Genomic DNA, 26221 nt, shown 5'->3' on the forward strand with positions numbered 1-26221 from the left:
CAAAAAAAGCACAATTGTGACATTCTTTAATTCTTGACCATTAACAAAAACTTTGTTTGTCTTTACAACTACATGAACAGTGCAGACAGCAAACATCAGGTCCTAGGCTGCATTTAACAAATGACTTTTAACCAAGCTCAAACATGTGTTACAGATCAGAAATAATATTACAACTTTTGTTGTTTTAAATGTTTATTAATTAAGGTTGTGGTGGCACTGACTTCTTGTCATTCGCTGGTCAGATCATAACGTGCGCTTTAGTAACCACTGAACAATAACTGACCTCGCATTATGAATACAAACCAGCAGCCGTTCTGTGCATGGCTTACTTGTGGAGACAATTTTATGAGTCATGGATAAAATGTTTGACAGAGAAAGCTGACAGATTAATTTTGATCTATGGTGACATGTTTACAGAATAATATCTTGTTCATGCTCATAACACATGTTGTTAAAATGCCTCCCAGGACCTGTACTGTCTTGGCATGAGTGACTTTTTGCAAACCTACTTTAGGGCCCTATGAAATCAGCTTTTATTTTTCCTAATTCTTAAGTCGTTAGTCCAAAATCATGAGTTGACAAAATGCAAAAGCGAGTTTACTTAAAAATGCACTGTGATCTAGTTTTTATTTAATAACCCAGCACCTTTGGGAATTATATCTTAACATGGGAAAATAATATCTTCTGTAATCTGAGACAGTGATGTATTTGCTCATGTGTAAGACAAGTACTCAAAGTACAACAATATTTAAGAAATAAAAAAAAGTCAGCTTCACTGAAAGACAAACACCTTTAATTTGTTATGCGCACTAGCATTCACATATGTAAGCAGAGCACTATGTATAGTGAATTTGTGTCTTTTGCAAAGTACTTCAATACCAAGTGCAGTATGTCTGGAAGAAATTTAACCAAAAGGGAAAAAAAGTTATCCTGTGAAAAGTTCAATTTTGAAACCTAAATTTCGTGACTCCAACCATATTTTCAGTACTGCAGAAATCATAAGGCCCTACGGTCGCTCTCCATTATTACAAACTACGACACTAAAACGCCAGCTCCGGTTTTAGACCCGCCTCCTTCGCTGTCCCTGGAAGACGCTGCCGACTGGCCTTGTCCCTCTCCTTCGCCCTCGCCCACCAACCGGATGTTGTAGCGTTCCCTGTACTCTGTGAGCTCCCGTCCTTTCGTCTGCATCTGTGTGTTGATGGACTCCATTATTTTGGAGATCTGTGGAGAAAAAAAGAGGAAGAGAGTGAGACCTTTTCTACTAAATTAAATTTTAGATTGGTGCCTAAAGTTATCTTCTAACTAGTTTTAAATTATGTTAAAGATACACTGTGTAGGATTTAGCAGTATCTAGTGGTGTGGTTGCGGATTGCAACCAACTGAGTACACCTCCGCTCACTCCTCTCTTTCCAAGACTTCGGTAACTTGAGATGCCGAGTGCAAAACCATGGTAACGCTGTATCCTTACCAGAGTAACACTACTTTAGGAGCAAGGGAAGTTAGACGGCGGCTGTCGGTACCACGGTTTTACACTCTGTGGCTCACGTTACCGCAGTTTTACAAGCATGTTGGAGAACTACGGTGGCCTTCAGGTAACGTAAAAACGTGAAAGGCTCTCTCTAGAGCCAGTGTTTGGTTTGTCTGTTCTGGGCTACTGTACCTGTTCTTTGTTGGTTTCCAGGGCTGGTAGAACTTCTTTTACTGTCCTCTCCACCAACACTCCTCCAACTAGACGAAAGCATTTCCTCGAAGGATCCACTTCCCTCAGGGTGTCAATTACTAAGCTGGATGGCAACAAAAACGTCACGTTAATATACTATAATGCCACCCAAATGATCCATTCAGCAGATACATTTTTATGGTAACTGTAACTGAACATCCGCTACCAACCTGTGCTCGTTGATCTCCATCTCCAACTCTGCAGATTTAGAGGCCATACTGCGCTGCGACTGACGCATCCTCTGAAATGTTGCCACCACCTGTCACAGAAAAGTACAGCGGTCAACAACATTTAAAGGGACTGTTTGTAACTTCTTACACGTATAAATCACCTGGGTCGGTGTCCCATGCGCGCTCGCATGTAGCTACGCTGTTCAGACAAGACTCCAACACAAACTACACGGAAGCACCCAAACCGCAAAGTTATATCTAGTGAAGCCCGTTTTGCAAAACAGTGTTGGCCGCGGTCGGAGGACGCGGGGGAGACCGTAGCTTTGGTCTCCAAGGCCGGAGTCTCTGCTCCTCTGCTTGCCTGCCTTCACTCAGCTCGCTCCACCTCTAGACGTGCACGCGCGCACACTACACACTGCAGAAGACTTTGTAGCTCTGAGAATATCTAGTGAATGTATATGGACGTTTGTGCAGAAATAACTGCCGCAGCTCCTCCAGACCAACAGAGGTTTTCCGTGTCTTGTGAAGTGACGGGGCTCCGCAGAGAGAAACGTTATCGTCTCCGACCAGGTGCCGATGTCTCCCCTGTTTCGGAAGGCTGAAGCAGGAAAAGCCAACACTAGGATCGGCATTGATTCATGGAGAGACCTTCGTCTGGTCAGCTAACATTACTGCCAAGCAGGTGAAATATAGAGTGATATTGTGCTTTTAGCTGTCGTCTCACTGTTTTGAGCGATGCTCGTTCACGTCTATGTAGAGCGAGCACTGACTTAACACCCAAAGGTGTCGCTGTTTACGAGCATTTCTGATTCTTACAAACAGTCCCTTTAATTATTTACACTTCATTATGTACCTTTGGATTTATGGTCAGACTTATCAACTCTAGTAAGTAGTTGTAATAGACATTTGTCATAATTTCACATATAGTAGAGACTACCTTCTGAAAATGTATGAATAAGTAGAAAGGTATTAACATATAGCCCTACTTCCACTATATTCAGCAGGACTTTTGTAAGAGAGTATTACATAGTAGTGTGAATACTAAGTTAGTAAATAAGGGTTGAGCTTCTCACACTGTCTTTAACTGGACAACACCTATTTACCAAATACCACCATATCATTACAGGTGTGTGCTTATCTAAATGCACCTTAAACAGTGTGTTAGAAGCACAAACACGTTGTAAATGTAAACACCATGTCTCGCTTCACTCCGTGATGAAGCAGAATGATGGCTATGAGGAAGCTAACGTTAGCTTCAGAGAGCTCAGGAGTCAGATTAGCGGCTCTAGCTTCACCGGACTCGACCGAGCAGCTCCGGTACCGGCTGAGCAGACTAGTGGAGCCTGAGGAGGAGGTGTCGGTACCTGCTCGGCGGACGGACCGGTCGGTTTCCCTCCGGAGCTGTTGGAGGCTTTCAGACCCGTGCTGCTACTGTTGGCTGCCATCATGGAAGGGTGTAGCGAGAAGGACCCCGGGCAGAACGTTATAGAGCTGCTTCATCAGAGCGCCTGTCTAGAAATCAAGCCCAGTTTCACCTGGATATATATATATACATATATATATATATATATATATATATATATGTATATATATATATATATATATATATATATATATATATATATATATATATATATATGTATATATATATGTGTGTGTGTATATATATATATATATATATATATACAGTTTATATATATATATATATGTATATATATACATATATATATATATACATATATATGTATATATATATATATATATATATATATATATATATATATATATATATATACATATATATGTATATATATATATATATGTATATATATACATATATATGTATATATATATATATATATACATATATATGTATATATAAACTGTATATATATATATATATATATATACACACACATATATATATATATATATGTATATATATATATGTACACACACATATATATGTATATATAAGCTGTATATATATATATATATATATATACACACACATATATATATATATATATATATGTACACACACATATATATGTATATATAAACTGTATAAATATATATATATTTATATATATATGTACACACACATATATATGTATATATAAACTGTATATATATATATATATATACACACACATATATATATATATATATGTATATATATATATGTACACACACATATATATGTATATATAAGCTGTATATATATATATATATACACACACATATATATATATATATATATGTACACACACATATATATGTATATATAAACTGTATAAATATATATATATATTTATATATATATGTACACACACATATATATGTATATATAAACTGTATAAATATATATATATACAAACATATACACACATATTTATATATATTTGTTTTATTAGGAAATTATTTTATTTTTATATTATTTTTATAGCACAAAATATATTTACTGTATATGTGTGTGTATATATATATATATAAATGTATATATATACACATATATATATATTTATGTATATATATACACATTTTTATATATATATATATATATATTTGTTTTATTAGGAAATTACTTTATTATTATTTTATTTTTATATTATTTTTATAATACAAAATATATTTACTGCAGTTTTTGTGAAGAAAAAAAAAAAAAACTTGAACATGTATATTCAATGTAACAACTGTATTGAACTTTCTCAATTAATATTACATCTATATATATAATTTAATTTTGTTGTTTGATAATTCAGACACATCATGTTTTGATCCCCAGTTAACCTACCAGTTCTCTTGAAATGATTGAATGAATAAAATAGGCAGGCTTTTGAAACGATACATCCCAATTTAGAAACTATATGATCAAAACAACATATATATGAAAACATATCAAGTGCAGGATTTATTTTTCACTACTATACAAATGTGCTGTTTGGTTTTTATAATGCATTTTGTCATTTCGGCAACAGTTTATATCTATAAAAGTACATTTTATAATAGAAAACCTAAGTTTAAAATTTTAAAAAATACTCTACCAACCCCAAAGCCTTAAAAACACAAAATTGTTCAAGATAATCATCTAAGTATTTTTTTTTTTTCAAACAATAAAAAAGTAAATCTCACTCAACACTCTAGTGTTAAACATGTTGTCAGACAAAAGCAAACCCTGTCCAGCAGGTGGAGGTGTTGAGTTGTAATGCTGGTTTCTATCCTCTGATAAACAACAGAATAAGAGCAGCTTGGCTGATCCTTCCTGCTGTACACTGAACACACTGAACACACAATGTGTTACTAACTAACATGGACTAAACAGGGAAGGTGAAACTCTGTCCAGGTCACTTGGACCAATGTTCACGGTCAGGTGCATTTTGGGAACATCTGCAAAGTGTTTGGCCTCTCTCCCAGCTCAGAGACAACAGATCAAGCTGCAAAACAGGTATGTTTATTATCCTGACATGTTTAGCTATGTAACAGCTACATTTATATTGTGTTATGTAAATATGTTTGGATAGTAAAGTTGATATATGTGCACATAAAATGACTAAACTGGAAATCAGAGCATGAATAGAGAGTGTAGATTTCTTATTTCAGCATTTAAATTAGATTTATTTAAATGTCTCCATATCCTGCTAAGATCATCAAAGCTGTACACTATACTACAACAAATATATAACAGAATAACTAATGCTTATAAGTTAATGGTCAACCATGGTTGTGCAGCTTCTGTGCACTGTGTTGTATAATAACAACCTCTCCTCTGTGCAGGATGTCGACTTCATCTCGCCCTGTAGCTGCTGTGTGTCAGGTGACAGCCACCCCAGACAAAGAGGTCAACTTCTCTGCCTGTAAACATCTGGTGGAGGAAGCAAAGGAGCGAGGGGCCAGCATGGTCTTCCTGCCAGAGGGGTTCGACTACATCGGATCCAGTCGAGAGGAGACGCTGTCGCTGTCTGAGAGCCTGACAGGAGACACAATCTCACAATACACTCACCTGGCCAGGTGACAAACTGATCTTTTATTTCTGTTCATAGGAAACATCGACACAGTTGATTGTGTTGAATTTCCAATATCTGTGTAATCATGAATATCATCGCGAGTGACGTGGAATCATAGCTCGCTATCATGTAGAGAAGTGAAAAATACAACCTGATTTTATAAAATAAAGGAATTATCATGTAATGGTTTATTTTATTTTATTTAAGTTTTATTTAATCAAGCAATTCAATTAAGAACACATTCGTATTTACTAGAAAGAACAGACTCACACAATGCTGTCCTTTATTTATGCAGGAGGACCTTATGATTTATGATTACCTTATTTAAAACTGCTTGATTTCAATGTTGGCTCCATAAACGAATAAAAGAAAGAGACCTTGTGTGGTATTTGGAGCTAGGGAACCAGTCTGGGTTTAGTAGGCTTATTATAACGTAGTGTAAATAATTAATGTATTTGGTAGACAATCAAGATTGGTTGGTAAAACTCTGAATCCATCAGCAGGCAGCTGTTTTATTGTGAATGATTGCCACTTGTTTATAGTTCCTAAAGGTGTTTTAACCTGCCCTTCTTCCAGGAAGTTGAAAGTGTGGCTGTCTCTTGGAGGATTTCATGAGCGAGGACATGACTGGGAGTCTGACAGACGAATCTACAACAGTCACATCATAATTAACGATAAAGGTACTGCTGCCCGTTGAACAATCTCTTTACATTCTCACAAATGATCCAAACTAACTTATTAAATGTTTTGTTTTTCACTGATTCATTTATTTTTTATTTGTTTTTCAGTTGAATTATATTTAAAGTTCACAAAAATACACTTTTAAAAAGACACATTTAAAAAAAAAAATTAGTAAATACATGACGTTTCCAAATCTCAATATTGACCAAAATAATCCAGATTATGATTTTTGCCATAATCAAGCAGACTTATGACAGGTGTCATTTCACCCACAGGTGACATCATTTCCGTATACAGGAAGTCCCATTTGTTTGATGTGGAACTGCCAGAAAAAGGCGTATCGCTTAAAGAAAGTGCCTTCACCATCCCTGGACCTTCCCTCGTGCCTCCGGTCCAAACTCCCATCGGCAAGGTGTCCTTTAATGAAATAATAATCATCACAGAGTAGACCTGTAAATGCACACAAATTCTTATTATTAGGTGACAGAAAACTACAACAGCTGAGGAATTTAAACCTTTGTTGAACTGTTTGTCTTTGTTCTGTAAGATAGAGTAGGAGATTTTTAAAATTTAGAGAAACGAAACGGTACATTTGTGTTGCACAAATAGAATAGAAAACAATTTATTGTCTGCTTTTTGCATGCAAAAGGCAGAAATGCTTCTTTGCTTTGCATGTGCAAAGGAGCACCAGGTACTCAATGGTGAGGACTGAATCAAGGTTAAATAGATATAAAATGCTGTGTGCTGAGGTAGCAAGCTGGCTTCAAAAGTAGCTGTCCTTATCAAATCAAAGTATTTTAGATCCACATTGGGATTCCTCAAACGTTAAGATCTGTTTGTGTTCTGTGTTGTTTTGACTATTTGTATTTTATTTCTACAGGTTGGCCTGGGCATCTGCTATGATCTGAGATTCCCTGAGTTATCGTTGGCTCTGCAGAGACACGGCGCTGAGATTCTGACATACCCATCAGCCTTCACTGTAGCAACAGGAGCCGCTCACTGGGAGGTGGGATGAGTCATGATAACAGACAACAGACTTGTTTGTGTTTGCTTGGGTTTATTTCTTACATGTATCCTTTCATCACAAGCATGAGTAATCAATCAAATTTCACATTTCCCAGGTGTTACTCCGTGCACGGGCAATCGAGACACAGTGTTTCGTCCTGGCGGCGGCGCAGGTCGGCCGGCACCACGAGAAGCGCTCGTCGTACGGCCACGCGTTGGCGGTGGACCCGTGGGGTGAGGTGCTGGCCGACTGCGGAGGGGAGAAGCCAGGCGTGGTGCTGGTGGAGGTCGACCTCGAGAAGGTCAGCAGCACCAGGAGGAACATGCCGGTCCAACAGCACCGCAGAGACACTGGTTTCTATCACAGTCTGGAGAAGACTTGACTACAGGAGAAGTGCAAAGTTCAAACTCTTTTTGCTTCAGAGATCTGATTCACTGGTTCCCAACCTGTGGGTCCCGACCCCTACTAGGGGTCACCAAAGCTTCACGGGGGGTCACGAGGCCTTTTTGAAAAATATACTGTTGATTTTTATCTCAGAATTTCATTCATTTCTGTGATGAAAACTAAATGAAATATTTGTTTTTAAAGTTTGGATTATTATTTAAAATCTCACAGGGTAAGAGCACGGTAAAAACCTGAACACACACACACAGAAGAAAACACTGAATTTGTCAAAAAAGAGAGAAGCCTATTAAGTATGAATGATTGTTAAAAATAAAATAAAATACACAATACAGAGAATTGTATTAAAAGTCCTTAAAAATAACAGGAAAACTCCTCTCTGATGCAATATTCACAAGAAATAATCTGTTCAAAATTCATCCAAATTGCTCGTTTTACACAAACGTCCTGCAGTTATTGCGTTCACTATTTGGGTTAATTGTAGAGTTTATCAGTTGTTCTGTACTGTTATTGTCAAATTGTTAAATATAATATGAAATATCCATAAAATATGTAACTTAGTCAGGAGTCATCAGTTTACTCACTGATAGAAAAGGGGTCCCCTGAGGAAAAAGGTTGGGAATTTGATTAATAAGTGATCAAAAGAGAAATAATTTCAGCTTGTTTATTAATAAGAAACGGTGGAAATGAAGCTGTTAATAAATAAATATCAGTGAAGTGTAAACATGGAGTATTTGTTCTGCTCTCGATGAGACAAAAGTAGTGTGAACTGCAGATTATTGGAATTTATTATTGGCGTAAATCAGCCGTTTCTTATTTCACTGCTTCCTCAGTTTTTCTGGTTTAACTTTTGAGTCATCTTGTCATCACTAAAGCTCAGACCAAATGAGTGTGTTAATGATATTACTCGTACTGGTCAACAGATGGTGCTGTTGGGTAGTAACAGTAGATAGAAACAGGAGGTAGTGTGAGTAAAACATTCCTGTTCTGGTTAAATTACTGATATGCATTGATCTGTTCTGAATGGATATGTACAAATTCACCTGTAACTTCTCTGTGATTAAATTAAATACTGTTACTGCTGAAAGATTATAAACTCAAACATCTGAAAAAACATCTCCTTCACTTGGTTTGTTTTCTGTTTTTCAATACAAATAAATAGTTCACTTTCTTCTAAAATATGAAGAAACAAACAAAAATAGAAAATTATGAACATACCACGCATATGTATATAACTCATATAAAAAATGTATCCATCCTCTGACGTCTTATAGAGAAGGCTTCAGTTTGAGGTTGATCCTTGTGCTTTTTTAATATCAAACAGCTGAGAATGACTGAGAATATTCTTTTATTCATGTTCAGTTAATTCATAAAGTTTTGTCAGAATCTTCATATCTGATTAAATTTAAAAATTGTAATACTCTCCTTTTAGAAAGGGTCTTGAATGAAATCTCTAATATGGTGCCCATGTTAATGTACACCATCATTATGGGTTAATATCATATTCATACATGTAAATGGGGAAAAAATATACAGAAAGTATACAGAAAAATCTAAGTATACTTGGTTTATACTGACAAGTATACAGAAAAGCCTAAGTATACTTTGTTCATACTGACAAGTATACACAAAAGGTTAAGTACACTTGGCTCATTCTGACAAGGATACAGACAAATCTAAGTATACTCTGCTTATACTGACAAGTATACAGAAAAGTCTAAGTATACTTGGCTCATACTGACAAGTATACAGACAAATCTAAGTATACTCTGCTTATACTGACAAGTATACAGAAAAGTCTAAGTATACTTGGCTCATACTGACAAGTATACAGAAAAGTAAGTATACTTGGCTCATTCTGACAAGTGTACAAAAAAGTCTAAGTATACTCTGTTCATACTGACAAGTATATAGAAAAGTCTAAGTACACTTGGTTTATACTGACAAGTATTCAGAAAAGTCTAACTATACAAGTATACGGAAAAGTCTAAGTATACTTGGCTCATACTGACAAGTATACAGAAAAGTCTAAGAACACTTGGCTCATTCTGACAAGTGTACGGAAAAGTCTAAGTATACTTGGTTCATACTGACAAGTATTCAGAAAAGTCTAACTATACAAGTATACAGAAAAGTCTAAGTATACTCGGCTTAGGCGTACTTAATCTCTTGATCGAGAAGCAAAGAAAAGTAGAATTAAGTATCCTTGCCTTATAGGCTTGCAGAAATGTATACTTAGCTTGTAGCTGTACATACCTTTGTGACAGAGTAGCCTATTGAAGTGTGCAGTGAGTGGATGAATTATTGATCTCCATCCTGCCTGTTTTACCATCACAGAGACTGAGGGTGGAGGAGGGAGCTGCTGCTGCTGCTGCTAGGATGCTAGGATGCTCGGATGGGGGGGGAAACAGGAAGTGAACGTCACTGACACAGGAATGGGACTGAAAAAAGAAAACACCATCATGATGAGGAGAAATCCACTGGTGTAAAGGAAACATTGTTTCAACTCCAGGAGGGGGAAAAAAGGATGCATCGTCGTGTCCGAGCTGGCATCGAGGCATCAGGAAGGTAACTTGCTCTTTTTATTTTATATTAGCGGTTAGTTTGTTGCAGAAAGGAGATGTGTGTGTTTCACCATCCAAAGGCCATCCATCCATCCTTCCTACCGCTATCAGCTAGTCGTGCAGTTTGTGTGTGAATTCACTGTTAGCTTGTGGATCTATTTTGTGGATAAATTGATGGTGTTGCCAGGCCTTTTGTGTGCATTGCTTAAGGGACATTTCATGCAAACAGTCACCCTCTTCATGTGCTTATTTGTCTTTTCTTGGTACATTATCACCGTGCAGTGCAGATGTAATGGTTAATGCATGAACAGCTAACTGCTGAGAGCATGCAGAGGAAAAGGACTGATTTGTATTACCATGCTGACTGGTTGTTTTTCCATCACTAGCATTGAAAATCACACCAATCTTGTGCTTTGTGAAGGCTTGTCCTCTTGTCTGCAAATTCATCCTCTTAAAAACAAGCCTTTTACTCATTTATAGTGTAAAAGGTTAGGCTGGATAACACATATTTACCTGGTGTTTCTCTGATATTGAGGTTTTGTTGTGTAAAATAACTCTACACAATTTTTATTAAGTTTTCTCACAAGCACAAAAAGGCTTTCCAACAGAGAACCTGCAACCTATTTGAAAATGAATCATCTTTTAAAGGGAATGTTTGTAAGAATCAGAAATTGGTTGTAACAGCGACACCTGTGGCCGTTAAATCAACGAAAGTCAGCGTCGGGCTCGCGCATCGCTCAAAACAGTGAGGCGACACACGTCAGCTAAAAGCACAATATCACTCTATATTTCAGCTGCTTGGCAGTAATGTTAGCTGACCAGACGAAGGTCTCTCCATGAATCAATGCTGATCCTAGTGTCGGCTTTTCCTGCTGCAGCCTTCCGACCGCGGTCGGAGCGAACAGGGAAGACACCGGCACCCGGTCGGAGACGATAACGTTTCTCGCTGCGGAGCCCCGTCACTTTACAAAACACAGAAAACCTCTGTTTGTCTGGAGGAGCTGCAGCATTTATTTCTGCACAAACGTCCACTGTACGTTCACTAGATATTCTCAGAGCTACGAAATCTTCTGCAGTGTGTAGTGTGCGCGCATGCACGTGAGGTGGAGCGAGCTGAGTGAAGGCAGGCAGGCAGAGGAGCAGCGGAGTAGAGTACAGCAGAGACTCCGGCCCTGGAGACCAAAGTTACGGTCTCCCCCACGTCCTCGGACCGCGGCCGCACCTGCAGTTTTGGCGCTTCCATGTAGTTTGTGTTGGAGTCTGAGTCTGAACAGTGTAGCCACACACGAGCGCGCATATATAAACATTTAAGAAGTTACAAACAGTCCCTTTAAGTTATTTTAGGGGCAAAAAAAATACCATATATTCACTGGTTACAGTGAATATTTGCTGGTTTTCTTACTCTTCTATGATAATAAACTAAACATGTTTGTGTTCTGGACTTGTTCTTGGGTAAATTAAGCATTTTAAAGAAATAGTTTGTAGCATTTAGGGGGATTTATTAGCAGAAATGTAATATGATATTAATAAGTATGTTTTCTTTAGTGTATAATCACCTGAAAATAAGAATCATTGTGTTTTTGTTACCTTAAAAATGAGCCGTTTATATCTACATATGGAGCGGGTCCTCTTCACAGAGCCGGCCGCCATGTTTCTACAGTAGCCCAGAATGGACAAACCAAACACTGGCTCTAGATAGGGCCGCGTATTTGTGTCAGCCACCGTAGTTTTCCTACACGCTTGGCACACGAGTTTCAGTTGGTTGCAATCTGCAACCTCACCGCTAGATGCTGCCAACATCCTAGTGAAAATAGCACAACATGAGTTTCCATCATGATGTTGTTTAATGGCATTTACTTTGAAGCTAATTTGATCAGTTCAGTCGATATAATCAATTGGTCGATCAACAGAAAATGATTCTGCAATTTATTTGAAAATGTAGTTAATCTTTAAGTTATTTTTGAGGTAAAAATAGCAGAAGTTACAGTGAATTTATTTGCAAATTAAGCAATTTAAATATAATATAATAAAATTTATAATTTGGCCATTTTTCACAATTATCGAACATTTCACAGACCAAATGCTTAATGGGTTAATTCAGTGGTTCCCAACCTTTCTTCTTAAGGGACCCCTTTTCTATTATATTTTTTACAAGTTTATATTTTAAATAATAACTCAAACTTTAAAATAACAATTTCATTTAGTTTTTTTCTTCACAGAAATTAATAAAATACTGAGATATTGGCCAACTGTATATTTTTTTTTAAAAAGCTGTCTTACACCCCTTAAAATCAAGAAAGCCTTGCGACCCCCCGTGAAGCTTTGGTGACCCCCAGGTTGGGAACCAGTGGGTTAATTGACAAAATGTAGTTATTTAATGTTTAGCCTATTTATATAGGGACATGTTTATAGCATGAACAACTGCCACATAGCACAGCATTTATAGCCATCTTTAGACTCTGCAAAATACTTGGCAGATTAATCAATAATGAAAACAACTGTTTGTTGAAGCCCTGATGTTTGACTGATATTCTGGTTTTGTTACATTAAATAAACCTACAATTAGGTATTAATAGGGCTGCCCCCCTTTTAGTTGATTGGTCGACTAATTGGCTGTTTTGATCTGAGTCAACTATTATTATTTTTTTGTCGTTTTTTATGCTTTTTTAATGCTGAATGACTTAATTCCAAGAAACCTATGAGCACATCTCTGATAAACAAAAGATTTAAAGTGCTGCTTTTGTGTGATTCTTTGTGGAGAAACTCAGTTTCACAGATATGTCGATTAAATCAACTAATCGATTAGTTGACGAATTCGTATGAGTGTTAGTCGACTAAGAATTTCTTTGGTTGAGGACAGCCCTATTTATTAAGTTACTTTGGCTGAGGTCTGATAAGAACTTGTGAAAAAAAATGATAGTTGACTTCCCATCATCCTGCAGTCCCTTGACATTAACTACTAATATTATAATGTGATTTATACAGTTAGTGCTGCAGCTTATGACTATTTTCATTAATCATTTGATTAAATTTTTGATTAATCGTTTAGTTGTTTGATCTATAAAATGTGAAAAAAAAGAGTGCCCAGGTTACATCCTCACATTGCTTGTTTAGTCTGACCAACAGTCCAAACCTCAAAGATAGTCATTTCACAATGATATAAACCAGAGAAAGGAACACTCACATTTTAGAAACTGGAACCAGCAAGTGTTTGTCATGACTCTAACGATTAATTTTAAAATCCTTGGTGTCCTTGGTGTTAGTGTGATTAGTTGTGACCCTGATCATGATGTTAATCCACTTTTACATTCATTTGAATCCATTTCACACCAATCAACACTGTACATGTCGACAAGTAGTCCTTAACACTAAAAGTAGTGTTAATGTTAAACATAAACTCAAGTTAATGTTTCCCCGCTGTTACCTTCTCACTCCGTCACTGTCCACGTATTCAGTTTATGATTTATGAATCAGGAGTCCGTGGCAGCCTTTCACTCTTTCCACCCAGGCGGTTACAGACGGGTCAAAACAAAGGCATTACTGCAACGCTCCTCATTTCATTTGCTACAGCTGTTGGTTTAATCAGCGCTCCTTATTGCGTTACGTCTGTCTGGCGTGCTTGCCGTCATTTCATTAAGCGTGACCTTAGGGATTCATTCACAGTCGGGACAGTCGAGACATCTCATTTACGTGTTTATCTCCCTCCCGTCTGTAAGATCACCTGCTGTTTTTGTTCCTCGTTCACCTGGAAGATAACTGAATCTTTCTAAATCTTGACTTTCACTTCCTTATGAAAACATCCGCCTGGACTTTACATCTCCAGAACAAGATTTCTTTTTTAAAGTGAGGCTTCTTAAATGATTAGTAGCACACAATCACAGCATAAATGGATATCTTCACTAGTCTCAGTCTCTTTTTTATTCTAGGATTGCTGTCTCCCAAGTAAAATAATATTGTCATACTGGCGTAGGCTGGATGAAATTGATAGCTGACAAAGCCTCATTGATAGCACACACACACACACACACTGAAGGATTTCTTGAATGGCTGCATTTCTTTTTACTTTCGCTGCAGGCCAGATAGGACATGTATTATTCATCTTCCAGCATTCATTTTGTAAAAGTAGGAGCTTCCTGTGTCTTCAGTCGGGCCTGCATTTCCCCTTGAGACAGCAGCATTTTATGATTTTCAATTTACATGTTGTAGACTAGGGCTGCGACGACCGCCTTTTTCAGTCCCGATACCTGGGATTTGGGTATGGGCCGATATCGAGTACCGATCTGATACCAGTGTTTAATTAATAAACTGTGTGCCTCACTGTGTGGAAGTGATTGGGATGATTTTTTTACGTGTAAGGCAACATCAGACTTGACGTAAACATTGCTTTCTTAACTTTGTGAAACAAAATGTAACAAATAAATACTTAGATATAGATTTTATGAATTGTTATTTATTATTAAAATAATAAATCACACATCAGCAACCTCTTAAAAACCTCTTCAAAGCTAACAGGAATTACAATTCAGGTGTAAACCTTTTTTTAATTTAGCAACAAATTGGTCAAAACATAAACAGGAATTCTAAGTCCAGTAGTAATGTATATAGTATGTAAACATAGAATTGAATTAAGTAGATTGCCACCATTGTCACTGATATCCGATCCAGCTATTTGAGTCAGTATCGGCCCAATATCTGATCAGGTATCGGTGCATCCTTAGAGTAGACTAAATCTGTGGTTTCCAACCTGGGGTCTGGGCGCTAAGATCACAGGATGTGCGCCAGGATTTGTCTCCTCTGAGGTTGTCAAAATTAGATTTGCACTAACTAAAATCATAATAACACACTTAGTGGATAATTTATACAAAAGTCTGGATATAAAACTATTTAAAAAGATAGATATTTTTTGCTACTAATAACAAAATCTAAAGAAATATTCTGCTTCAATCCATATTTGTTGGCGTTTAGCCTTTCAAAAACAACATGCTCTCAATGCAGTTTGCTCTCCCACTTGACACACACAAAGGAAGGCCCGCACCTGTATTAACCACCTATTAACAGGGCGGTCTAACAGCAATCTAACAACACCATCAATTACATTTATTTAACCACAATAACGCTCTAACGCTATTATAGTAAAATAATTAAGTCGCAACCAAAAAAGATCACATTATGCATCTGCATTCGCTTGGCGAGTCTGTCAAAACGTCATCACTTTATTTATGCTGGCAAAACTGACGAGTTCTATTCATTAAAGACAGTTCATTAATAGTAAAAAGACTAACTCATTTAATCAATTAATTCAAATTGAGGATTTGTAAAATAATGTTAGGGTGATCTAAAATCACCCAGCTCACCCAGTTCAGCTTTTCTTAGATACAAGTAGGGGGGGCTTCAAGGAAAAAAGGTTATGAACCACTGGACTAAATGATTTAATGAAGATAAATAGATGAAGTGATAACCTATTTATTATGTGTATTATGTTCTCATGACAGCAGTTAGTCAGTGCCGCATGCTGTTAATTGTGAGGAGTGAAAGCTCCGTGTTGTGTTGGATGTTTTGCTACAAAGCGATCCATATATCGATCGCCCGCTTCCTTTTTGAAGCATGCGTGTCAACGTATTGGCCCTCGTCTATGGAGGAGGAGGGGGTGTGAGCCTGTCGGTTAAAACGCTGAGTCACGTCCCAGCAACAGTCGCCTGGGCAACACCTCCATAGTGACCAGCCTGGAGGAAGATAACTGGCCCTCGCTGCTCAACTAGTTGTGTAACATCAGCAACGTTTTGTTCCCTCGCGGGTGATTATGCTGCTGTTATCGACCGCCACACACACACACACACACACACACACACACTCACACACTCCTCCCTCTCCTCAGCTCATCCACGTCCTCAAACGGCAAAATGAAATCATCTGACTCGTGAGATAGAAGCTCCTCGATGATGAACACACTCTAGTCTCCCTGGCGTAATTACTGTTTTGATTACTGTTTGCGAAGAATGAAAGGAAACGCGAACAAGCAACGCTGCAGACTGTCATAATTATAGCCATCAATTCAAATGTCACCAGCGAAGAGGAATAGGGAGAAAGATGACAAGTCTAATTAAAGCAGCAGTTCATTTGATATCACAACTGTCTAGAGTGAAGATACTGGTATCATATGAAACTAAAAAAAACTAAGGGATTCATTGGTACCAACAATGTCAGGTTAGTTTGTCGGGAAGAATGCTAAATAATGCATTCTGTGATTCCCACCCCTCCTGGTTAGCAATGCTGAATCAGTTGAAATAGGTATAGATCAGGGGTCAGCAACCTGCGTCTCTTTAGCTCCTCTCCAGTGGCTCCCTGTGGACCTTAAAAATGGAAATGAACAACTGTTTTTTGTTTACATTTTCATTTTTTATTTGTCATTGTTGTAGGTCTATGGTACGACGGTATGACGGAGTATTAGGGCCACATTGAGGGAAAAAAAATAATCTGAGATTTCAAGAATAAAGTCATAATGTTACGAGAATAAAGTCATAATATTATGAGAATAAAGTCATAATATTATGAGAATAAAGTCATAATGTTACGAGAATAAAGTCATAATGTTACGAGAATAAAGTCATAATGTTACGAGAATAAAGTCATAATGTTATGAGAATAAAGTCATAATGTTACGAGAATAAAGTCATGATATTATGAGAATAAAGTCATAATGTTACGAGAATAAAGTCATAATATTATGAGAATAAAGTCATGTTACGAGAATAAAGTCAAAATATTATGAGAATAAAGTCATAATGTTATGAGAATAAAGTCATAATGTTATGAGAATAAAGTCATAATGTTATGAGAATAAAGTCATAATGTTATGAGAATAAAGTCATAATATTATGAGAATAAAGTCATAATATTATGAGAATAAAGTCATAATGTTACGAGAATAAAGTCATAATGTTACGAGAATAAAGTCATAATGTTACGAGAATAAAGTCATAATGTTATGAGAATAAAGTCTTAATGTTACGAGAATAAAGTCATAATATTATGAGAATAAAGTCATAATGTTACGAGAATAAAGTCATAATATTATGAGAATAAAGTCATAATATTATGAGAATAAAGTCATAATGTTACGAGAATAAAGTCATAATATTATGAGAATAAAGTCATAATATTATGAGAATAAAGTCATAATGTTACGAGAATAAAGTCAAAATATTATGAGAATAAAGTCATAATGTTATGAGAATAAAGTCATAATGTTATGAGAATAAAGTCATAATGTTATGAGAATAAAGTCATAATATTATGAGAATAAAGTCATAATATTATGAGAATAAAGTCATAATATTAGAAAGTAGTAATTTTACGTGCCATTTTCTTTTTTTCTCGTTAAGTTATGACTTTATTCTCGTAATATTACAACTTTTTTTTCTCGTAATATTATGACTTCATTCATGAAATCTCAGATGTTTTTTTCCCTCAATGTGACCCTAAAACTCCGTAGTACATTTGCACTTGGGCCCTCACTGCATTAGACTTATATACTATATAATTACACTATAAACTTCATTACCTTCCTCACAATGCTCAAATGTTTTGCGGCTCCAGACAGATTTTTATTTTTTATTTTTTGCCTAAAATGGCTCTTTTGATAGTAAAGGTTGCTGACCCCTGGTATAGATGAAGGAGGTAAAGAATATTTGGTGTGATTAATAAGAATGGTTTAAAGAGAGCTATTCTTGCTCCAAATCATGACGATTCTGCGCTGTTACTAGAGGTCAAAAAGCACCTAGATGACGTCTGCCTCCTTGATTGACTCCACAAACAAGCTGAATTGAATTTCCTGGCCACGCTGATTCGATATAGCTCAAAGGGAAGTCCTGTCTCGTGGTGAATCAGCGCGATTGTTGGACGCGGGGAAAGTTTCTCTTCCCTCGCTGCCTCACATTATAGAGTTAGTGCCAGAGTGGATTAGCGGCCTTCAGTTTCACTGTTGGCGCTCGCAGAAGGCTTTTGTTCGTGATGGGCTTGTGCCGTGTTGTGGCGTTACCATCATAACAAAGTGTCTGGGTTTTATTTTTGTTACAGGAGAGTGACTTTCACTGCAAAGTCACTCTTTTTAAAATGTTACCCTCAAAATACACCTTCTTTTGCCTTGGCGTTCACTTTCTGTACGCTTTTCACGTTTTTTAGAGAAATCCACGTCCTAAATCAACCGAGCCGACTCCACCTTTTCTTTTCCTTCACTCCCTTTTCATCGTGACCTTTTCGGAATGCCACCTTTCAAAGTCCACAGAACACACACCGCAGCAGGAGAGAGAAATCAAGATCAGGTAGAAAGTCAAATCCATTCAGGTCGATATGAAAGGAGCTCAGAAACCTATTAGGATTCTTTTTTTCCACAGAGAGATAGAGGAATACGGCGTCGCCTGTCGGACCGTGAAGGATTAGTGAAGATCAGTCGGGCTGCAGCACCGGGGCACATTAAATGTCTGTCTTTCTCCCGAACTCTCTCCTCTTTTCCTTTATTTCTTTGTGACCCATCACGCCTCGAGGCTGATATTCCTATAAACACCATCAGGTTATCTTCTAAAATATCAGTTTAGGTCACGTCCGTCACGTTTGTGGTCTCAGATTCTGGTCACAGATTGTGGTGTAGTTTCCATCTCCTCCACAGGGGGGCGAGGTTTGAGCACAGGTGAGGTGCCACTCTGCTCTGCTCTGTTTGGTCCAGCAGTTTTATTATCATACTCATCCTCTCACTGTAGGGAGGATGCTCATGTGTCATTTTAATCCCTCAGTCTATAAATACACCGCTTGGCTGTGCAGCGAAGAGAACATTATAACACCACTGCTGAAAAAATATCTTCAATTATTATCTGAAGGAAACAAACAAATTAAAAAAACAAAATGTAAAAAAGCCAGAAAGTTCATTCCCACAGTAGCTATCTGCAGAATTACCAAATTGCTGTCTGATTTTAAGGGAGTCCCCGATTTAATGACTAAATGTAACTTTATAGCATTCACAGCGACCAGTTTTCAGCACCCAGTGGTTTTATATTATTTAAATTAAGATGATCTGATGTCGTCAGCCAGTAAGACTTCTCTCATTTCACTGTTCTTCCTGCAAAACAACATTCATTTGAATTAGGGGCGTAGCGATATACCGATATCGACGATAACCGTGATGTTTAAGAAATGAAATATTGATATCATGTAAATAATTCCTGTATGATAAATCACACTTTTGTACAGTTATGGTTACTCTCTCTCTCCACCTGCCTACACTTGTATTTTGAGTGCAATTAATTTGCTAAAAAAGAGACAAGACGCTATGATAACCGTGTAGTGAAAATCTGATATTGTGACGGCCCTAATTTGAAGAATAACGAGTCTTATCCACAGCCATTGTACATCTAAAAAACAAGTTTTAACATCCGAATCCATGGCTATTTTAATATTTTATGTAACGGAAGGTAATACTTTATTTTACGGGTCCATAATTTCCTTAATAATTTCCTTGGAATTAGTAGAACTATATACTTTGGTACCAATTATAGTGAAAATAGGATTTACTAGAGAGAAGTTATCAATTCAAACATAAATAAAATGTATCATTGGAAACTTTATTCTCCATATATGTTGAATTGTGTGTTTTCCTGTAGACATATTTCACGTTTTTCCATCTCTATGTTACGCTACAGTAACTTGGAATATTCCAACACTCTCTATTTTCTTTATAATTAGTTTGACAGTGTATTGGCAAGAATCTGGAGATACGATACGTATCATGAAACGGGGGTAACGATTTGATATATCGCGATATATTGCAATACTGTAAGCAAGGCAATATATGGGTAATTTCACAAATACCACAACGACCAACTGTCACATCCTACATATAGGCTACGAGTGCTGATCGACAACAGTGGAGGAGAAATGAATACACATAGACCGGCGGATACGTCCTCTCTCGCTATATGCTTTCCATCCTTCCTTTCATTTCCTTTTTTTAGTTCTGTGGATATTCCGTATCATAGCAACCAGACGCAACCAAAAAAGGAAAGAGTGTCAGTTTCATAGCTGAGATATTGACTTTAATGTCAGCTGCTCGCCTCCCTCTAGCACACTAGAGTTATTGATTCTTCTTCTTCTTGCATCTCTGGTCAAACGGTCCAAATATTTGTCCGCAATCATTCCACCTCATCTCTGGCATGGCCGGCCGTCTCTGACAGTCCACATTCATCTTAAACTCTGACGGATGCCCTGTGTGTCCGTTCCCTCTCATTCCTTCCACACCTCCATTTCCTTTTTGATTTACTTAATCTTCCATCAGCGTGCGCTCCAGCGGTTACAATATTTCTGTCTCTCAAATCTCTCAAGGTTATCTGCACCTTGAAAATGTAGCTGCACATATTTATATTGTATTGATGTGTCTGTGGCGCCGTTTCTACCAGTTTTTCTTACCAGTAATCACCTAGTTTGTTTTGGGGTTTTTTTGCCGAGAAGTTTACCTGGATTGCTAACACTGGAGATGTTAATTGAGACACAACACAGAAAGTGTGTTCAAAATGAGGGACTTTTAAAGATATATAATAAGTGCTAGTGTTGTTGCGATACTAGAATTTTTAACTTGAAAAATATAGATTTTCAATACCACGGGGAAAGATTGACACAACATCGAGGGCGTAACATTTTTAAATTCTTATTAAAAGATAAATAGTGTGTGTGTGTTTGTGTGTGTGTCAACTCGCTGTCAGAGAGAAGAGAGAGGAGAAAGCGCAGCTGGTACCCGAGTATCGATACTGTGGAAAATGAGTATTGAAATCGTTTCAAATATTTAGTATCAATATGTATCAATACTTTGATATTTTTGACAACACTAATAAGAGCAGGTTCTGTGAGAGGCTTGCAGAAATTTAAGTCGGTGATTAAAAACAATATGACTATATTATTTTATTTATTTTATTTATTTTATTTATTTTATTTATTTATGTATTTATTTATTTATTTATTTTATTTATTTATTTATTCATGTAGTTAGTTAGTTTTTTTATTTTATTTTTTTCCTCGGTGGCAAGCAAAAAAGAAAAACCTACACACATGAGAAAGATGGAAGAAGGGTTCAATTTGATGTCATATATATAGGGGAGTACTCTGTATTTCTTAAGATAATTAAAGGATGTGAGCACCTCTCACTCGCTTTTGTTCTTTCGGTTACCCAGTGAAGGCACCTGAAGGAAGCTGGTTGTGTTGTGTTGGTTGTGTGCCGTTCAAATGAAGTTTTTTGCTGGACTATAAATGTGTGTGTGACTATAACCTCTCCATCACAGCCTCTGCCCGTCTGTCTTTGCTGTTTTTCAGTCAGTGAGCATGTTAACCCCACCCTACTCAGACCCACCTCACCCTGTAGACTCTCTAATCTAGCATCCTCACAACACGGTGTGTATATCTCCACCACTCCCCTGCTTCCCTCCCCCTCCTCCTTATCATCCAGGGCACCGGCGCGTTGCTAAATGGAGTCGGAGCAGCTGTACCACAGAGGCTACTGCAGGAACAGCTACAACAGCATCGCCAGCGCCAGCAGCGACGAGGAGCTGCTGGATGGGGCCGGCGTCATCATGGACTTCCACACCACCGAGGACGACAACCTGCTGGATGGGGACGCTGCCTCCCCAGGTAGGGAGAACGGGATGCCTCCCCCCGAGCTGTTTGATTGGACGTTTTGAGCCCCCGACGAACCCTCACCCTCCAATCAGATAGGACCTTTCCTTGAATTCTCACTGAGCTTCCCATCATTCTTTCTGTTGCTGCAACTTCAAGTCCAAAAAACCAGAGTTAACTAAGCAGACACGTTGCTGCTCTGGTTGTGAGTCACCCCCACTGCTGATGTCAGGACGCATCAAGTGTATGTTCGCTCGTGTGTGTTGCCGTCCTGTGGCGCAGTCGCTCCGCCATCTGCCCACCCTCCTCGTCTTCATCTCCATCCACACCCATCAGCTGCTCCACTTGCCGTCTTTTCACGCCCCACAGACACCTGCCGCCGTCACAATCCTGCTCCCGTTTTGACTGAAACAGCCTCATGAAATGGTTATAAAACTATTAATTGATATTCAAATGGAAAATAAAGAGAAATATACTTCTTTGTATCCTGCTGACAACAAAATGATCTCAGTTCAGAAGTCAACTTATCGTATCTCATGGTCTTCATTCAGCAAATGGAGCTGGCTCAGCTGGTCCAATAAAGCTCCCGTCGCCGTCGCTCACTCTCTCTTGCTTCACCACTCACTTCCCACGTACACACACTCTACGCACTGGCTCTGCTCCAAATGGCTCTTGAAATTTCCGCGTCGGCCACCGTAGTTCTCCAACACGCTTGGCACACGGGAGAAAATTCAGTTGGTTGCAATCTCGTCACCTCACCGCTAGATCTTACACACTGGACCTTTAAGTCACGTGGTAATAAGTTGAGGCGATAACCAGTAAGAGTTTTTGAGCATGGAAATATCTGTGACGAAGTAATCTCAAGGTAACATACCAGCCTTTTTCCAGACCTTTCAGCCAAATCTCACAGTCTTCATCACCAAATTGAACTGGTTCAGGGACTCAATAACTAATAATAGGGGTGTAATGATACATCGTTCTGAATCCATATATCGATTCAATGATCAACAATCAAATATCATCGATGCAAAGTGAAAACATCAATACATATCTTTAAAGATACACCTTTATTTTGAAATTCCCATGGCACGTCTGTGTCACTATTTCCGTTCAAGCTCAGCTCCTTCCTACAGAGCCCAGTGATAAAATTGGCAAATCATATTTTAGTTGCATTTTCTGAGTTTATATATATATATATATATATATATATATATATATATATATATATATATATATATATATAACCGATTGTGTTAAATGGACATATATTGTCCAGCATCGATCGCAGGCTGCTGAATTGAATCAAATCAAAATTTCATTGCAAATAATGTATCGTTGTTGAAATAATCAATATAATATCGTATCGTGATGAAACTTGTGATTTACACCCCTATCTAATAATATTTATTGTTAATACCAAAATAAATGGAAAAATAAATTGAGAAGCAGCTAATTAATGCAAACTGAAAACATTTGTTTTCCCATTTAAAAGCTCATTTTTTAAATTATTCGGGAATTATGGAGTTGCAACAATAAATCGATTAGTTGTCAACTATTAAATTAATCACCAATTATTTTGAAAATCGATTAGTTGGTTGGAGTAATTTAAAAAAAAAAAAAAAGCAAATATTCTCTGATTGCAGCTTCTTAAATGTGAATATTTTCTAGTTTCTTTCCTCCTCTATGACAGTAAACTGAATATCTTTGAGTTGTGGACAAAACGAGACAATAGAGGACGTCATCTTGTTATTAGATTGATTTTAAAAAATCTAAATTTCTCTTGGTGGTCATTAATGTTATTTGTTGTTATTTACAAATCAATTTGCAATTTGAACTATTTACTAATTAATTGATTAATTAAATTAAATTGAAAAAAGTCCTTCTAATCCCTCTTTCAATTAATCAATTAATGAATTGCTTTATAACCATTTTTAAGGACTTCTGTTTCTTTTTTATTATTTTAAGTATTTTTTTTTCACCTACAATCATTTGTTTGTTTGTCTTGTACATCTTACTTGTCGCTCTGTGACTGTTCTTGTACCTAACTTTACTTTGCATGATTCTCCTGTTTATTGTGTTCTTTTGTTTACATCCACCACCTTGACCCGGTCACCTTTTTAACATTCTTACTTCCCGTTTCCTGCGGTTTGTTTCGTGGTCTCACCACCACCTTTTTATGTGTGCTTTGGCTTTGATCGTTGTTCCTCTTCCGCCTCGTCCCCCTGGCTTACGTGGATTGATGTCTCCTGTCAGGTAGCAATAAAAGACACGTGGGTGTTGGTAATAAAAACAGACACGTGGCAGAGCCTCTGTGTGTTTTTCTGTATTCATAAATACGTCATCGGCTGGCTAAATATAGAAGAGCGTGGGTGGAGGCTGCAGAGTTATTTTAGATGATACGTTCAGATCATTGCTTCATTCATAGTTGGACTGCTATAAGAGATCTCTGCCATGCTTCTGCCAACCATGTGACAGAATTACAGTCATACCTGTCATTCCAGTGCAGTCACCTGTTTCTCATTCATTCAGAAGCTCAGTGGCGCTCTGGCTGGTATATCCGATGTCGCATCTACATCCGATCTGCTGCATCCTGTTTGTTTCTTCCTTGTCTGAGTAAATATGCTGATTCCTCTCTTCAGTTTTGACTTGCAGCTGAGTAAACAGAAAGCACACATGCTGAGGGGCGTTCTGTATCAGAGGTGTCGGCTGAGCTTGGCTCTCAAAAATGTGAACGAATTGGAAATTTGCTGGTTTGATTTTATGTGATGTTCTTTTTGAATGCAAAACGAGCACCGAAGTTGGCAAACTAGTGTGTTGATGCATCGGATAAAGACGCTATGTTCTGTTTAAACTCTGTTTTAAGTGTTTGCTTTGCAGAGAGGGTAGTTTCTATACTTTGGATTTGGATATTTAGGATTAACTGCCTTTATTTGAGTTAGTTTAAAGACGCAACAGAAGGTTGTGGTGAAAGTAAACTAGACTAGTTGCTTTCAGAGAACAGACATTTTCGCTGCTATGTATTCTACTATTATCTGCCATCTCCCTTTTCTGTGGTGCAACGTTTTTCAGTTTCAGACTGATAACAGTATCAGCTTTTCCTGTTTTGTACTGACGAGGCTGTAGTAAGACTCGCTCTATTGCAGCTAGCTGTATCAAGCATTATAAGTAGGGCTGTCAATCGATTAAAACATTTAATCGCAATTAATCGCATGATTGTCCATAGTTAATCTCGATTAATCGCAAATTATTTTATATTTATCTGTTCAAAATGTACCTTAAAGGGAGATTTGTCAAGTATTTAATACTCTTATCAATATGGGAGTGGGCAAATATGGCTGCTTTATGCAAATGTATGTATATATCTATTATTGGAAATCAATTAACAACACAAAACAATGACAAATATTATCCAGAAACCCTCACAGGTACTGCATTTAGCATAAAAAAAATAGAGAACGTTGTTATAACATATTGAATGGCAGTGCAGGTATTTGTAGTATTTTTCCGTCTAGTACTTCTGTTTCCACACAGTCGTCTGAACATGTAGACATTTCTTTTTGACCACCATAAGCTTGTCTTTTCTGTAGGAATGTACTGTATGATGTCTAACTGTAGTAGCAGTGATATTACGACTCCCGAGTCTAGACTCAGCCTATTCATTATTGAAAAGCAGAGTGTGGCTGCGACCCAGGCTGTTCAGTAGGACACGCATAGATGACTTAACTGTATGGGCGAACATGAACAGTGCAGAACCGGGATTGTATAGAACAAGATCAAAGTCCAGCTAGCGGGGCTGTAGTGCTCATTACTCACCAATAAAACTCATTATGATGGGTGAAAAATGGAATAACGCCTCTTTATCCTCAGATCCGTTGCAGTTGAGACACAGTTTGCGTCTGAAATTCCATACTAACATGCTATTTAGTACACTAAAAACAGTATGTGAGATCTTTTAGTACGTCCAAAACCTTAGTATGAAACCAACAGTACGCAAATTGCACACTATTTCTGTTGAA

At 37.4% G+C, this 26221-nt stretch overlaps 3 protein-coding genes and 1 long non-coding RNA gene across 4 annotated transcripts in view; 2 read left to right on the forward strand and 2 right to left on the reverse strand.

The window, feature by feature from the left end:
- Window positions 1-9: 9 nt before the first annotated feature.
- On the reverse strand, window positions 10-3397 carry pfdn2 (prefoldin subunit 2). Its single transcript, XM_037759620.1, has 4 exons — window positions 3258-3397; window positions 1894-1982; window positions 1664-1787; window positions 10-1224 (listed from the first exon to the last, which is right to left on the reverse strand). The coding sequence occupies exons 1-4, from the start codon at window positions 3339-3341 to the stop codon at window positions 1033-1035; spliced, it is 489 nt and encodes a 162-aa protein (XP_037615548.1). The 5' UTR covers window positions 3342-3397; the 3' UTR covers window positions 10-1032.
- Window positions 3398-5119: 1722 nt separating this feature from the next.
- nit1 (nitrilase 1) lies at window positions 5120-8120 on the forward strand. Its single transcript, XM_037759619.1, has 6 exons — window positions 5120-5341; window positions 5671-5904; window positions 6477-6580; window positions 6857-6993; window positions 7462-7587; window positions 7703-8120. The coding sequence occupies exons 1-6, from the start codon at window positions 5253-5255 to the stop codon at window positions 7967-7969; spliced, it is 957 nt and encodes a 318-aa protein (XP_037615547.1). The 5' UTR covers window positions 5120-5252; the 3' UTR covers window positions 7970-8120.
- LOC119482195 lies at window positions 6878-10363 on the reverse strand. Its single transcript, XR_005205366.1, has 2 exons — window positions 10246-10363; window positions 6878-7031 (listed from the first exon to the last, which is right to left on the reverse strand). It is a non-coding gene; the product is annotated as an uncharacterized LOC119482195 (long non-coding RNA).
- A 59-nt stretch (window positions 10364-10422) lies between these two features.
- Window positions 10423-26221, forward strand: part of clcn3 (chloride channel 3) — a 49188-nt gene continuing 33389 nt past the window's right edge. The window contains 2 exon segments of the mRNA XM_037759618.1: window positions 10423-10557; window positions 22039-22220. Of these exon segments, the coding sequence (XP_037615546.1) occupies window positions 22058-22220 (163 nt within the window). The 5' untranslated portion in view covers window positions 10423-10557; window positions 22039-22057.

This window comes from Sebastes umbrosus, chromosome 22, assembly GCF_015220745.1.
Source record: "Sebastes umbrosus isolate fSebUmb1 chromosome 22, fSebUmb1.pri, whole genome shotgun sequence".
Taxonomy (NCBI): domain Eukaryota; kingdom Metazoa; phylum Chordata; class Actinopteri; order Perciformes; family Sebastidae; genus Sebastes; species Sebastes umbrosus.